Source organism: Athene noctua, chromosome 7, assembly GCF_965140245.1.
Source record: "Athene noctua chromosome 7, bAthNoc1.hap1.1, whole genome shotgun sequence".
Taxonomy (NCBI): Eukaryota; Metazoa; Chordata; class Aves; order Strigiformes; family Strigidae; genus Athene; species Athene noctua.
In genome coordinates, this window is record NC_134043.1 from 39,489,786 (window position 1) to 39,506,130 (window position 16,345).

The 16,345-nt window shown below is 38.5% G+C and overlaps 1 protein-coding gene and 1 long non-coding RNA gene across 6 annotated transcripts in view; one reads left to right on the forward strand and one right to left on the reverse strand.

The window, feature by feature from the left end:
* Positions 1-16,345, reverse strand: part of KCTD18 (potassium channel tetramerization domain containing 18) — a 31,670-nt gene that overhangs the window by 1,105 nt on the left and 14,220 nt on the right. For 2 of the 4 annotated variants that reach the window (XM_074910856.1, XM_074910857.1), the window contains 5 exons: positions 6,290-6,487; positions 4,847-5,058; positions 3,760-3,953; positions 2,542-2,636; positions 2,028-2,130 (listed from right to left, as the gene is read on the reverse strand). In XM_074910856.1, the coding sequence (XP_074766957.1) occupies positions 2,028-2,130; positions 2,542-2,636; positions 3,760-3,953; positions 4,847-5,058; positions 6,290-6,446 (761 nt within the window). In that variant the 5' untranslated portion in view covers positions 6,447-6,487. Of the gene's footprint in view, positions 1-2,027; positions 2,131-2,541; positions 2,637-3,759; positions 3,954-4,846; positions 5,059-6,289; positions 6,488-6,896; positions 7,271-7,318; positions 7,428-16,345 lie in introns of those variants that run through there. The other 2 variants (XM_074910858.1, XM_074910860.1) reach the window with 2 other exon arrangements.
* On the forward strand, positions 7,560-13,842 carry LOC141962557 (uncharacterized). 2 transcript variants are annotated; one of them, XR_012633960.1, is made up of 3 exons: positions 7,560-7,658; positions 11,345-11,429; positions 13,702-13,842. It is a non-coding gene; the product is annotated as an uncharacterized LOC141962557 (long non-coding RNA). The 2 variants fall into 2 exon arrangements; XR_012633961.1 differs by lacking the exon at positions 13,702-13,842 and adding an exon at positions 12,644-12,678.

Here is a 16,345-nt window from a genome sequence, read left to right on the forward strand (position 1 = left end):
ATACAAAATCCACTAAATACTAGTCTGATGTAGTTTAAGTTAAATGTAAGAGCCAACTGCGTGTAAACACAAAACACAGTTCCACGCTATGTAATTAAAGAAGGAGAAAGATAGTGTTTCTTTCTCCCTCCCAAATTTCTTTTCAATGTAAATGATTATGGATAATCTTTCAAGAGGAAATGTTTAAAAAAACCCTAAATGAACCTATGTAAGAAAGCCTGTGGAGTCTCATGGCAACTCTAATTAGTACAAGGAGACAGCATTTTAGAAGTATTATACAAATGCTGTTTCTCAGTGTTGGCAAAGAAAAATGAACAGACACCTAGAAGATTTTCATTCCTCAAGGAAATATTATAATAAATGATGCCATAGAAATCCAGGTCACACAAAACAGTTGAACAGGACATTATAAAACCTGAAACCCAACAAAACAAAAGCTAGGCCAGGCCAGGTCAGAGGGATGATCAGTAAATACAAATCAAAATCATTTTTGGAGAGATGAGGAAGGGGGGAAAAAGAACACAAAGACAAAATTAAACTCAGAGAATATTAACAATGCTTTTAAAAATGTATCAAAAGAAAAACTGTGGCTCTGTTCCTGGCTCCTATGTGGAGTAAAACTACTAAAACCTGGTAGTAGGAGAAAGAACATGTATGAATCAGATTGTATCTAGATTTTGAGCTGACAAAGAAAAGCTGTAGCTTTAACTGACCTGATTGTCAGGAATGAAGAAACATTTAGCTGGTGGGTCAGTACTGCAAACAGGCTTTGAACTGTGAGAGCTACTAAAGAACAGCTTAAAAGATACACTGGAAGAGCACTTCAGGGTACTTGCATTTTGGATTTTAAAAAGATCTGTGAAATGCCACAGGGATTCATACCAAAAGAATAAACAATATCTGAGAGTAATATTTCTTATTATTGCTCATATAAAATTGGTATATGGTGACCCTGTTCGAACAGGAAGCCTGCAAATAACTAGGTGAGTCCAGGGAGGTTTCCTCAGAGCCGTAAGGGTAGAATATATTCTCAATGTCTGCACATCCAAGATGAAAGCTTAAACTTTCAAAGATTTGATGCTTTTAATGGTAGCAATGAAATACAGGTAAAATACAATCAGTAACTAGTCTTGTTTACAGTATTTCAAGACAGTATATGGTCTCACCAGGGTCACTGCAGTACATCAGGAGTTTTAGCTGAAACCTGAACATGGCTTTCTTGAGGGTGCGGAAGAATAAAGAAGACGAAGAAGAGATGTGGGAGATAAAACAGCAAGTGGTAGTAGAGGAGCATTCAGGAATATATGTAAGCTGTTCAGCAATCCAGGGATCAAATGATCACAGTCCTTCCTATTTGAGCTATGAAAAGCAAAGAAAGCAGTGTCCAAAAAAAATGTGGGGAGGTAGGAGTTTTTGGTTGGATCATTGTGATGGTGTGGCTCTGCAGCTGCTGCTGAAATGACAGTGTGGCCAGGGACAAGGAAGCTCAGCAGGTTCCTCGTCTATCTAGCAGCAAAGTGGCTGTAGGGTGGCTCAGATCAACTGTGTAGCTGCACCTGCAAAGGCTGCTTTTAGATAATGTATTGAAAATGGAAGTGTAGTCAAAAGTATTACCGTAAAACTGTACAGAAGAAATTCTAGAAATTCCTTCTAAAAAGAAGGCATCTCACATATGTGAAAATCAGTTCAACTTTTAAGTTTTCAGTTAAATTTATTTCTTAGCAGTCCATTTAACTAACACTGCTTTCTACTTTTTGAAATTACTCCTTCCCACTCTAAAATGATGTTTCAAAGGCCGAAGAAGTAGAATAGAATGGAGAAGACTTTTAGCAGCCTAAAAAAGGTAATTTGTTTCAGCAAGTTCAGTTCTTCAATTAAGCTGTCTGATTATAAAACATTTTCTAAAAATGTAAATAGAAAAGACAGAAAATGCAACATAGGTATTCAAAGAACCTGAAATTATTAAAAATTTAAAGATTGTGCTGTATTTCTGCTTTATTTTAAGCCACCTATGCAAATCAACATACCTTTTGTGAACTGGAGGCATATGATGCAAACTGCCTTTCAAGGGGCGTTCTTCAAGAGTCCAACATTCAATCAGCTCCTGAGGCACTCTCCAGTAGCTGACACCTGTATTTGAAAGGGACACTGTATTGATGAGCTGAGAGAACACAGTGAATATTACGTGTATATACCTGACTAAATGAAAACGTGCATTTTATTATGTAGAATTTCAGCTTTGAAATGCTGCTGGCGTGAATGCTGCTTAAAGCCAACGTGCTTCTGGGGCTCCCACCAGAGTGCCCAATGCTAGCAGGCTATCACCCCTTGCATGTGGTGGCTCTCATGTCAACTTGTTGGAACATCCCTCAAGACTTCTTTTTTCCCCAAATAGCCACTACTACGGGATATTTTACAAATGTTACTTATTGAAAATCTATGTAGTTCTTATTATAGTTAATTGGCAAATATTTTTCTTATTTTTCTGTAAAAAAAAAGAAGCACTACTGAAATAAAAGAAAAAAAAAAATAATACTTTACCTCTCCCTTCCCAGGCTTCGAAAGCATCCATCATCTTTTTCAGCTCAGCTACTGAGTAATAGCTCCAGATGTATTGGACATTATTTCCAGCTTCTCTAGAAATATTGTTTTAAAGGTAACAGTTATGTGGTAAATCTAGCTAAGTCCTTAAAAATATAACACTGGTGAAATGTATCATTCTTTTTACCAAATCCTAATTATAAGGACTTAATACTAAATGTTTGGTAAAGTAGAAAGGAAAATGTTACTTACATTTTATTTTCATTTGTATAGTGGGTTCTAAATAGCCCTCCTCCTACGATTTTCATGCCTATAAACATCTATTGCTAAAAATGGCTATTTGTGAAAGAATAGATGTTCATAAAAGAATAATTACAGAATTAATGATCTAAAATCTATTCTTCTAAATCTCAATCATTTATTCAAAGGGAAAACACAGTAGGAGGTCAGATACCTCATACTATGTGTCCAAATACTCTGGAATCAATGGTCTCAGCCTAAATTTAGGAAAACATGCATCTTAATTATAAAGATGATGAAATATCAAAAACTCTATCTTAATCACGGTTCAAAAAGTACACAGTGGAGTACACTTTTGACACTGTACTGTGAGACTGAAAGACAAATTGCTTCCAGACGCTCAAAAGTACAGGTCTACCGGTAACTTATAATTTACTGTCATAAAAATTCGTTGATAGTGTAGTAGAGATGTGCATGTTCATTAAAGAATTAAAGCCATTTCCTTTCATCTTCAGTTCTTTCTGGTGTTAAATACTTCTTTCAGCTGTCTTAGAAGACTGCAAAATACAGTGGCATGAATCACAACCACCTTTGTGAATATTTCTGGAACTTTTTCTGGATTCACTGTACTTAGTGTAAATATCATCCTAGATTAGAAAGTAATTTAAAATGGTTGAGACATTTTTAAAATAGCAAGTAAAATATAATGAGAATTTATAGCAACTGCACACTAGCCACCTTTTGTGGACTCTCTCAAATTCTTGTACTCCATGCTTAGTTTTTATCTTTTTGTTTGTTTAATGTGACTGTTGTATTAGCCAGCTGTTTCCAAAGCTGGAAAGAATCTGTTTCCTTCCACAGATTTATAGTACAATAATGCTATATTATGCTACATATAATAATATTTAGGTATTACTATAACATGTGAGTGTTCGTTCTCACTTCACTGTACTTTCATGTGTTTGACAGCCATCTTACCTTTTGTAAATGCTTTTACTATGAATTTTCATTCCTAGCTCCTTATTAATTGCATCAGTCCCATCAGCTCTTGTGGCATATACACCAATAATTTTACTTTCACAGCTTGCTCCAGAAGTGTTGAGATAGTGCAGGACCCAAACTGTAGGCTTGGTACAAACTAAGTCATAAGAATCGCAGAAATCTAACAAAGCCTAGAAAAAACATAAAACAAAAAATACATAATGTTAACAAGAATACAGTATTTTCAGTTGAATAAGCTTAAGTTTTCTTAACTGTACTGGTTAACTCTTTTAAGTAAATCAAGGATGTAGTTTAGAATAATGTGTGCGGTATTTCTTATCTGATGTTAACAGAATGTTGTAAAACTAACAGAAATTCAGAGAAAGGCAACAGAAACCCTTAAAGGCATGGGTAATCCCTAATACGAAGAGAAACTAAAAGGTCTGGAAATGTTTTATGCTTTTCAAAATGAAATGCATTAAGGGAGAATGTGAAATATATGGAACAATACCTTACTAAGAGAACATAGATGACTGTCAGGACTAACACTGCCAGACCTAGTAATATGAGTTAATTTCCAATCAGTTAGTTAGATTTAGCTTGTAAGTTATAATACTCTAAAACAGGATTTAAAATAATATATTAATTTTCTTTTCTCCTTTCTCGTTCTAAAAAGATGATAAAGTACATTTTGTCTTTCACATTTTAGGGTGAATGTGTAAAACTGAAAAAAAAAAACCCTAAACATCTTGAAGGGATCAAATTAATCTCAAGTAAAATTAGAAGCCAAATAGGGAACTAAACAATGTCATTCCTACTACACAAGCTTTACAGCAGACTTGCATGTAAAGCAGTCAAATTTAAACTGTTGCTGTATTGCAATGATGGGGAAAGCCCATGTCCTTAACTACTATAACTGCATTATCAGCTCTAGGGTTTCTTAACCTAGAACTCTGAATTTACTGGTGACTTAACATGGTGATTAAAATGTGCTAACTCACATACACTACAGTTTTGGTATCTGATGCTAATGAATGGTATTGACTAGAGAGTACATCTTTAAAAATGTAAGAAATGTCAAGACCTTTTTAAGCTCTATATTTGACCTTAAAGAATATGTCTCCATTTCATTGGCCAAATGGTCAGACAGACTGTATGGATAAGGGATGCCAAAATAATCTGCTTCCTCCTGCAGTGCAATTCGAATTCGTTCATCTCCAGGAATCCGAACTTCTCCATGAAGATAATCCAAAAGATATTTAAACAGGCTTCCATCTCGATCAATTAGACATGCTCCTAAAAACATAAATAAAAAAAACTATTTAAAATATCTCTTCCAGCAAGCGAAGACAGACTTGCCACACTCTATCAAATTATCAAGTAAAGCTTTTATATAAAATTTCTGTACTAGTTTTGCTTACTTAGGAAGAGCAAGTATGCTGTCTCTATTCTTTTAAAACTACTATTTTGTTTCCCTGGAATATCTGTTATTTGAAGATAAATTTCTTAGTGCAGTAAACATTTCTTTGGAATTTCAGTGGAATCACTAATCTGCAGAGGACCATGCCAACAACAACCTCAGCTGTACTGCACTCCATTTAAAATGCTAAAATCTAATTCTAGATTCATTTCTGATTGTAACTGCAGATATATCTTTTCTCGCTATTGCAGAGATTTTTTCAATTTTGGATCTAGGCAGTTTAAGAGTTAGATGTAGCATCCCGTCCAGTACACCTTTAGTCTAATATTTCCTAAATATTGCTCAAGTTTTACAGTATTTTTTTGTTTCTTTTTCTCTCCTTTGCCTGCTGGGCTCAAGACCCCTACGGAAACTAACAAAACTATACAGAGCTGTATACAATTGGCTGTTCACTGCAACTGAAACATGGTAGCAAATCCCTGCCCATAAGAATGTTAAACATTTCAGAAATTTTAAACAGTCAAAAGTGTACAATATCTTTAAACTGGACATACTTTGGCAGTATTTCCAAGTCACAAACAAGTGTGAAATTTGATCCATGAATAGTTTTATTCAAACTTTCATATCATGCCATGGTGGGGAAAATGCAATCTTTACTGGATAATGAAGTATTCTGAAACAAAGATTAGACCCAGATTTCCTTGTGTAATGAACAGAGAGAGTGAGATGTCTCTGGAGAATATAGGGGTTCATAGACAGCATCCAAGTTAAATGCGAAATACTCTGCCAACTTCAATTTTATTTATTTTCATATTCATACTAAAGAAGTACATTCTAAAGCCACAGCTTGGACTGGGACAAGGCAGGGGTAATCACTGTACAAACATGTGTTTGCAAACATAATTAGTCTTGTGGAATTCAGATTAATTATTCATAAATATAATGTCATGCATGCATAACTCATGTCCTGGAATTAAAGAAGCCAACTGATTCTCAGCAGACTGGAAAAAGGGAGATACTATAAAATGCATAAATATATATAAAAGCATGTGTTTACCACAGAGCTCCCTGATCAGAATGTCATATTTACAGCTTGAACATATTTACCTGATTGATCCACTTTTAGAGGAAAGCGTCCACTAAACATAGAAGCTAACATTGAATCCTTAAAGCGGCATAAAGACTCACGCCTGGCTGTGTATAAACATCCTCGCACATTAAGTCGTAGAATACCCTGGTCATCTTCAATCTTGCCCTCTTCCATTGCATTTGCAAATGATGATGTTAATTATGAGCTATTTAAACCTGAAACAGATACAAACAAGAGTAAATCTAATGCCAGTTAAGACTGAACATATACACAAGACTGAAGCATTAGTTCAGCTCTTGCATCGTCGTTACACAATACTGTAAACTTTGAAAACAGTTATAGAGACGCACTAGTGCAAATATTCTAACATTTACTATAAAAAACTATGGCATTTTACTTCACTAGGAAACACAAAGGTGAGCAGAATTACACGGTCAGTATGTGTGAGCAGAGCACTGGAAGAGCATTCTAGGAAATCTTGCTTTGAATACAGCACTAAAAATGCAGTAATTTTGTACTAATAACAACTTGCTTCTCTAAAATCTGATCTTTAATTAGGGCTGCTTTAACTAGCTGTTGAAGCTGTCACATCATTAATGCCACATTGCCAATAAATACTCTTACTTATGCCTGCCTTGTGCTCCCTGGAGGAAGGAGTCCTGTCTGGGCAGGAAAAATTGGCGCAAGCAGCAGCAGAAGATCTTCAAAACGTGGCGGTTTTTCGGTTTGGGTTTGGTGTTGTTTTAAGAGCACGCCTTTAGAGGGTTACCAACACCCAACTCGGCATCTTTCACCCAGGCACCTGCTATTGTTTCATCGAAATTAACTGATGAACTGTCAGCCTGCGGGGGAGCCAGCCGGACAGCCGCCCCGGCCTTCCCTCCCTCCCCCCCGCCTTCCGTGGGGCGCCGCTCCGCCAAACACGGGAGAAGCCCGCCCCCACCCCTCCGGTAGCCGCCCGGGGAAGGCGGCTCAGGTCCGCGCCCGGGGCCGCCCGCGGGCAGGGGTCTCGCCGCGGGGCTAGGGCGGTCGCCGTCCCGCGTTACCTGCGCCGCCGCTTCCCGCGGCAGAGCCGCCACACGCCGGGCCTGGAGCGGGCAGGGCCGCCTGCGGGGCCGCCTCGGCTCCGCAAAATGGCGGCCGCGCGGCAGGAAGGGCCGGGCCGGGGCCGAGGGGGGAGAAGAGAGGGGCAGCCCGTGTGGCATCGCCATCGCCATCCCCGGGGGCACCGGCGGCCGGCCGCTATGGAGGGTCAGTCGGGTGTAGGGCCCCCCACGGCTCTGCTGCCTCAGCCTCCCCCGCTTTGCCCGGAGGGGGTCCCTCAGGCATGGCTTTGGTGTCTGCGTCCTCTGCAGTGAGGGTGACCCGCCTAACCTCGGCTACTCTGTAAGGCAGAACCTTTCCTGATAATACTTTTTTTTTTTTTTTTTTTTTAATTACATTAAGCGTTCACTCAAAGTGGTTTTGATTCAAATGCTTTTTCTGTAGGCTCAATAATATCACAGCTTGAGCTGTTCTTCTAACCTGCAGCACTCTTGTTTTACTTCGTGGTGGCCTCAGAGCCTTTCTGCTCAGCCCAGGCCAGGGCAGTGGCCCAAGGTGGAAGCCTGAGCAGTGGGCCCTGGTTTCTCCTGCAGCTGCACATCCTGAGTTGCAGCACTGAGACAGGTGATTTCACAAGAGTGATGCGGTGGTGTGTGCTCTGAGCCTGAAGATGGAAAGGTCTGCTTCAGTTAAAATGGGAGGCAAAGGCAGAAAAAGCTAGCCTGAGGTCAGCTGGTGTTTTCTGGCAAGCTCTGACGTGGCTGCTTGTCCTCTGAGCAGGCCGACTCAATAGCTTGTGTGTCAGCTGTAGTCTGTTCTAGCTAATATATATGAATGCAAGCATTATAGCTTTTAATTTGCTCTCCTATTGCTTGCCTTTGAAATATGGGGGGGTTTCTGCTTCATACGTACACGCATTTTTCAGAGCAAACTATTAATGCATTAAAATAGCATGGATGAATGCAGGCACGATGCTTCACCCTCGTATAGCCATTACACAGACTTGCAGAAACACCATCCTATTCCTTATGTCTGACATAGAGTTGCTTGCTCATCGAAATGCACACTTAAACAATGGAAAGGTAAATCTCATTATGCTTTTGTCTCAGACTCATTATGAAAAGTTTCCATACACATGAAAAATTGTTGTAAGAGAAAGCTGTATTTTCTAAAAAAAAGTTTGTTACCTGGTGTCTAGTTCACACTTAGCTTTTGTAAGCAAATAAAGAATTTCTTCTTTTGCCATAACATAGAGTAAGAACCTATCCCTGTGGATACAACTGCCAAATAACTGGTAGTTGTGTGTAAAAGTTAACAGGGTCAAACTCTAGATTTCTGCAAACTTTCTGGGAGGTATGAGCTGCTTATGTGTTTAGAAAATGTAGTAAGAGATAACTACATTCCAAATGTTAATTATATTTTACTTGCTGTCTGAAGTCCAGTAAAAATCCAGTTACTTAACTGTGCACTGCACATACAAGAAATGTGCCTATATTGTATTTAAATAGTTTGTCTGTATTTACCTAACAAATTAGCTCCATTATATCGACAATTTCTATTGATTTTCATCTTGTATCATTGTGGGTTTTTTACTCATAATTTCCCTTTGGAGGTGTTTTGTGACTGTCCTTAAGGTATTTAAATCTTCAACTGCACGTTCACTTGCTAAAGGGTCAAATCAAAGGATGTATAACCAACAATCACAGAGCAGCTACAGTTCCAACTGTGTAGCTTACTATATTCTGATCTGTTACGACATTTTGATTTTGGGAATACTTATATATTCATAGGCTACTGTGTCTTCAGTTAATATTTAGGACTACAGACTTGTGATTCACACTTCCCTCCAGTCAAGTGAAGGACATTAAAGGAAAGAGCCATCTAAATCTTGATTACTGTGTTCAGTTTGGGGCCCCTCACTACAAAAAGCACATAGAGTTACTCGAACATGTCCAAAGAAGGGCTACAGAGCTGGCCAAGGGTCTGGAACACATGTCCTATGAGGAGCGGCTGAGGGAACTGGGGGGGTTTAGTCTGGAGAAGAGGAGGCTGAGGGGAGACCTTATCACCCTCTACAGCTCCCTGAAAGGAGGGTGCAGAGAGCTGGGGATGAGCCTCTTTAGCCTAGTAGAAAGCAACAGAACAAGAGGGAATGGCCTCAAGTTGTGCCAGGGAAGGTTTAGACTGGATATTAGGAAGCATTTCCTTACAGAACGGGTTGTTGGGTTTTGGAATGGGCTGCCCAGGGAGGTGGTGGGGTCCCCATCCCTGGAGGTGTTCCAGAGTAGGGTCGATTTGGAGCTTAAGGATATGCTGTAGGTGGGAACTGTGCTAGGTGAACGGTTGGACTAGATGATCTCCAGGGTTCTTTCCAACCTAGATGGTTCTGTGATTCTGTGAAATCATATTGGGTCTGGTCCTAGTAGGGAGATAATAAATTCTCTTTGAAATTGTCTAACTCTGAGCTATCACTTACTACTTAGAACTCCCTTCTTTTTATCTTAACGCTAATCTGCATTAGAATGGCAGTTAAAGCTACAGTAAATACTTAACATGTTTCATTTTTTTTTAGCAACTAAGCATGCTATGGGTGCTGCAAAGAGAGGAAATGGCATGCCAAGCACCATGGCTCCTGTGCTCTCTGAACAGTTCTTGGCTAAGAATGTACCCAGAAGCCCGGCATTTAATGCTTAATAGCTAATTAAATAAGCACACAAGTTACAATGAACCACTGAATGCAATACAGACTGATAATTCCATGGATGTTGAACTTCCTATAAAATAAGTGAAAATTAGTATAATAGCATATTTTAGTGAAATAATGTTGTCTGGTTTAACTATATTAAGGATATAATGCATGTTGTCCCTTACTCACTGGCAATAGTTCATACATAGCAACTGCAACTTGCAGTGTGTCCACTGTTGTCAGATGTTACAATATACTTAAACTTCCAGTCTGTCTCACTCTAAAACATTCTCTTGATGAAGCTGCAGCTTTCCATGCTTGTTTTCTCCTTTAAGCTGGCTTGGTTTTGCCTCAAAAGTCTGAACAATGTTACTTTGTGTATTTCTGCATTGGGAGACCAGAGCAGCATACATGGTTTCAGTCAATAGATGTACACACACGAAGAAACAAACAATGTAATAGGTTTTGGACCTCAAATTTAACCATGTTAAATATATTTACTATTCAAGCTTAGTACAGTGTGTACTTGGTATAGAAGCATGCAATGTAACCAACCTGCACAAGCAAACTGCCTTTTGAACTGCATGTTCGTGGGAAATGAACACAGAAGATTTTTGTTTTTCCACTAGTTGCCAAAGGAAGTCAGGCTTACATGCTCATTCTCTGTATATTTGTGTTTCAGCTGACTAATTTTGTGAAATTTGACAGAGGGGAAGAGGCATAGTGAAATGAATTTTCATTAAGCTTGTGCAAGAAAGGGTGTGATTAGAGGAAGACGTGTTCTTAATGCTGTAATTTTAGCTCAGGTCTTGTTGGACATCAGAGAATCCACAGAGCAAGAAGCTGCTCTACGTAATCTATCCACCAGAAGTGCTTTAGTCATAGCTCATGCATTATTAGACCCTACAGGATTAATTTCTCAACCAAGGTTCTTCTCAGCAATGGATTTGCTGAGACGCAGATTCAATACGACACTTCCCACATGGTTAGGGCTTTTACAACAGGTCTGCCTCTGTCTTTCCCTCACTCCCTCTTATTTCTATTCAGTTTAAGGACCAGTCATAGGATCCTGAAAACCAGAAAATTATTCCGCTCTTAATATGTTTAAGATATATAGGCTGTGAAATTTGGCAGAGCTTTAAGCTCTTCCCCCCTTTGAGCGCCTAGCAATTAACTGGAGATTTTTACATGAGAAATGTTACAGCGTGGGAGTTCCTCAGCAGAGCATAAAGGAAAGTATGACCACAGGTGGAAATGCAATACTTCATGTTTTGTTTTAAATTTATTGCTCACAGTAGTGACATAACATTAAATGGAAGCAAATTGTTGATTGCCCCATCAGGACTTGGCACTGTTGTGAAACTGAGGGAAATGAAACTCATGATTGGATCTGGAGGAAAACACCGCCTGCTGGAAAGGATAAGGGGGTAAGTTTTATTTGATTGGCTTTCTATTTTTAAAGTTATGTAAGGTCATTTGCTCTTTTATTTGGCCAGATTTTACAGTGGCTACAGTCACTTCCAAGTTGCCTTGTAAGGGGAAATGTACCAAAGGTATATAAGGTGTGCTGGGTCAAATCTGTATTTTAAGGGGAGAGCATAGAAGCTTAGGGTTTTGCAGTTTTGGGGCCACACTGAGAAACTGTGCCATATATCATACAGAAATTAAGAAAAGGTAGAAAAGAGACTCTCCAGATACTGTTTGCAGCAGATTATGAAAATAGGTTCATAATGGTACATTTTTGAATAATGCCACTGCTACTTACTGTGCAATTCCTTTGATTTACCTTACAGCATGTTGTAATGTTAGCACAGGGAAAGGCAAGATTTTCATGATGATGACTGCATTATGGAACCTAATGCTGTTTTTTATTTCAACCTTCCACATACCTGTAAATCTTCAAGCAAATTAAAACTTAAACTCTTAAAATTTTCACAAAACTGTTTCCCGTAGAATTATTGGTTCCTGGATCAAATTTAGGAACTAATGTCCACCTGAACTAATGTCAGGATTGAGCACACGTAGCCAGTGAAAGAGAATGTATGTGTAAGGAGGGTTAAAGAACAAGGGATTTGGGGCTCAGACAAGAATTTGGGGAAAAGCGTTTTGTTAGACTAAAATACTTCCTTGCAATTCCCAGTCCTAATATTACATAGACCAAATCAAAAGTGGGCTTGCTCAAATTCTGACATCGGAGACTCCTACCCTTACAAGTCAGTAGGTATGCAGGCAGCATGCATGCTTGCTATAATCTATTGGTTTTAAAATTTATCATTTTTGTTTTCATAACTATCTTGATGACTATTAATTGTTCTTTCATCTATTACTAAGACCAGCCAAAAAGAAATTAAGTTTCCACTGAGAAGAAATTAGATGGAATTCTCATTTTAACCTAAAGGAACTCTTTGAACAGAAAGCCAAATGCCTCAAACTCTTCTTAAAAATCTCTGACAGCCAGATGGAATAACTGTAGTTCCCTAATCCCTTCCTCACAGTGTACTGGGATTGATGCTAAGTGTTTATGCAATTGATATTTATTTTTTAATTTTAGCATTATTAATGGTTGGTATTTCAAATAGTTTTGCAAAGACATGTAGTTGGAAAAGTTAAGGTGCATCCCACTCCTTTTTAAAACACCCAGGAATGCCACTAAAGAACTGGAACTGTGGATTCAAGGATAATGACTTAAGCACATCCCAGGTATGAAAAGAAATGCATGTGACCCTATGTAAGAGTGCCTGTGAACTATTTTAACATAGTTGATTTTGCACATACGTGAGAAAGGGCTATACGTGAGAACAGAGCATCAAAAGAGATACAGCCGTGGGTGTTGGTTGTGGTACAAATCCAGCTGCAGGCGTGGGACAGGTTTGCATCCACCTGTTACGTCCCGGATGCTCATTTTACCGTTGAACCATGAAGCTCCGAGTGTTACTGGTGCTCTGGCAAGCGTGCCATCGTTCCTTGCTTTCCTGTAGGGCTCTACTCGAGGCCACCCGGCGCTTTAGTTGTGGCGAAGGCTCCAGCCCCGTCAGCCGCGGGCACGGGTGGGTTCGCCGGCCGAGGCCGCGCTCCCCGCTGGCGCTCCCCGCTGGCGCGCCCCGCCGCCGGGCCCGCCCGCCCTCGCGCCGCTCGCGGAGGCGCGTGCTGGAGGCGCGCGAGCGGCTGGGCCCGGGGCCGCCCGCAGCGGCCGTTCGGCGGCGCCTGGGGCGAGGCGGGAGCGGGCCGCCGGCCTCTGAGGGCCGCGCCGGGCGGCGGGCCGCCGCGACACCGGCCTCCGCTCGCCCGACGGCCTCTCTCGCCCCGTGTTTGCTTTCACAGCCCTTGCAGCGCGGTCGGTGTAATGTTTCCATTTAGAAGCCGCCTGTGAAAGCAAAAGCTGGTCGGGGCATACTGTGAAGTGATAGAACCTCGGGTTTCTTCCCTTTTAAGTGCAAGCTTGGATAGATAACTTGAGAGAACAGACGAGATAAAAAACTTTATGATCCTGTTAGTCTTCATGTTTATTAGTTAAATATTTTCCCACTCTGTGATAACTTAAGTCTCAAGGAACAGTTCATTAACCTGTTTGAATTAAGTGAACAAATTCAAAGACCGAAGCAATTTTCTCAACTTTAGAGATAACAGTTTCTGGTACGAGGTAATGAAAACTAAAAGTGTGAGAAAGTTCATGTATTATTTAGACATTCCTCTTGACAGTGTACAGGTTCATTTTGAAGATGGATAAACGAGTAACTGCTAAGTCACCTACCATTTTCACCTCCGATGCTGTTAAAGGACGTATGAAGAAGGATGGAACACTACATGCTGCAAAACGGAATGCTGCCTTAGCATCTAAAATCAGAACTAAACTAATAAGTAAGTCCTGTTAAAATAAAACTGAAGCCATTTACCGTACTTTGAATGTATGACTTCCAAAGTAATTGTATTTAACATGATTTGCTGAATTGCTGCCTGTTAAAAATATTAATGTGATATGTTGAGAATTTTAGGAGAAAGTTAAAACACATGATTGTAAGTTGTTTATTTATCTAATTCTCTGAGTATTTTCAGTGCTTGCTCTTTGGCATGCCAGTGTTTCTTAAGACTATACTCAAGTGCATTTCTAACATCCATGTCCATTTGGGGCATCTAAAGACTGAGGTACCAAAATGAGTAAGATCAATGAGTTTTTAAAATACACTTGCCATAATAAAATACCTAGTATTCCAATCTGAAAAATGGGATTTATATAAAAATCTTCATCAAATCATTTACTGTATCAAGGAAAACTGCAAATACTAATCTGCTGATTTAATCATTTGCCAGAAGGTACTTTGTTTTCCCAGTAAGTCAAGATTAAATTCAAATATAGGTTTGTCATAGGTTTGGGTTTTGTTTCTGGCTTTGACAACACTACTATGGAACATCTCAGATCCTCTTTGTTGAAAGGTAGGGAAACAATAAAGGTAGTGTACCAGTGCTATTTCAGAGCTTTCTAATTCAAGCAGCATGGTTAAGTGAATGTTGACTTCTGCTTCTCTTTCTGTGATCGGTGTGGAAAAAATTTTGGGTGTTTGTGTGTATATATTTATATTTTATTGTTGTTGTTTTTTGTATATATATATTTGAACTTACTGTGGCTTTATGTCAAAAATACGAATTTTTGGTAACAGATAAACAGTATAGATGAATAATACTAACGTCCTTTAGAAATCTCCACACTGCAGTAATACCACTAATTCACTACACTGAATAGTAATTTCAAAACGTAAAGTTTGGATTAACAAGATTCTACTATTGTTACTTGTTTCCCAAAGCAAAGAAATAAGGTTTGGATTACAAATCACAATAACATAAGACAATGAAGAGACATAGTTGGAGAAGATTTCAAGCTAACCTTGCTCCTTTTTGTACTATAAAAGAGTATGATCAGACTTGTCTCTAGCTTGAGTTCAAGTTAACTCTGTATATGCTATCAATGTGAAGCAACAAAAAGTCATCATGGTAAGGTGCAGTCTTACTGGGAAAAAAAAAGTTTCTAAAAAACATTCTGTAACAGATATGAGTAAGCAGGTTTTCATTGAGACAGAGGAAGGTATATTTCTAATTTAAAGCTTTTTTTCTTTCTGTTGTCCAAACTCACGTGCTCAAGCTGTTTGAACTTTTTAATTTGTAAATACGTATTTTTATGCTTGTGAAACTACCAATTTTTAAATGCTTTCTTTTTAATATAACCTTATTTTTTAAAATACAGACTAGAGCAGAATCTACGCATGAAATAAACTTGAAGCTGACAGAGTAGTCATCAGAATGACAGCTAACAGAAACAGTTTTGTATTAGAAAATGTTAGGCTTTGCTATTGCTCCACCAGATAAAAATGTTGTTATACAGTGATAGTTCATGAAGAGGGGGCCTGGAACTGAAGCTGTTGAAAATAACATGATTTTGTTTCCTTTAGATAACTCATCTATGTTTAAAGTATCTTTAAAACAAAATAACAAAGCATTAGCTGTGGCTTTGAGTGTGGAGAAAGAAAATTCTCGGAAGCTGAAGAGTGAGAAGATTTCTCTTCAGAAGGAATTAGAAAAGCTGCAGCTCCATAATATCTTTCTTCGTCAAAAACTAAACCGTTTGGTATGGTGCAAATATCATTTAAACTCAGATCAGCTAAACCAAATTTTAATCTTTTTTTGAAAGTTAATATTACTTCTTAAAATGGTGATTTAAAATATACATCTATTTGTGAAGTTATACCATCTGATAGCATAGTATTCACATTTGATTTTTCTTTCATACTTACTATTTTGTCCATCAGTGTATATGTCTATCCCATAGCTGGTTTAGTGTCAGCTTCACCTTTATAGGTATTGAGATGGTATTAAAAATCAGTTTGTGCTCAGTTGAGTGTAAAAAAAAAAAAAAAAAAATTACAACATAGATTCACTTTTATATCTTGTCTTTTCTTAAGCCAGAAGCCACTTAAAATATATTATTAAATTCTTTTTCTTTTACATGCAGAATAAAACTCTTATAGAAATAGAAGCATTTTTGAATTATAACCTCTTAACTGCAATAGAAATAAGCAGTCTTTCTGAGGTAAGATGTTTTTTTAACTATTACCTTTTGAATTCATTTTCCAGGAAAATATTTCCAAGCATCTAAATGTGTTTCAGTGCTCAGATCATATTTGCATTTTAAAACATTTACCCCAGTCCCTTACAATTTGGGATGAAACTCTAGTCGAGTGAAATCAATTAAATTTTCCTATTGCTTGCACTAAAAATTTAGGATTTAACCTTGTTTAAAAAGCATCTAAAAGTTAAATATCAGTTAGCCCTGATGAAGTCATATGGTTAAATT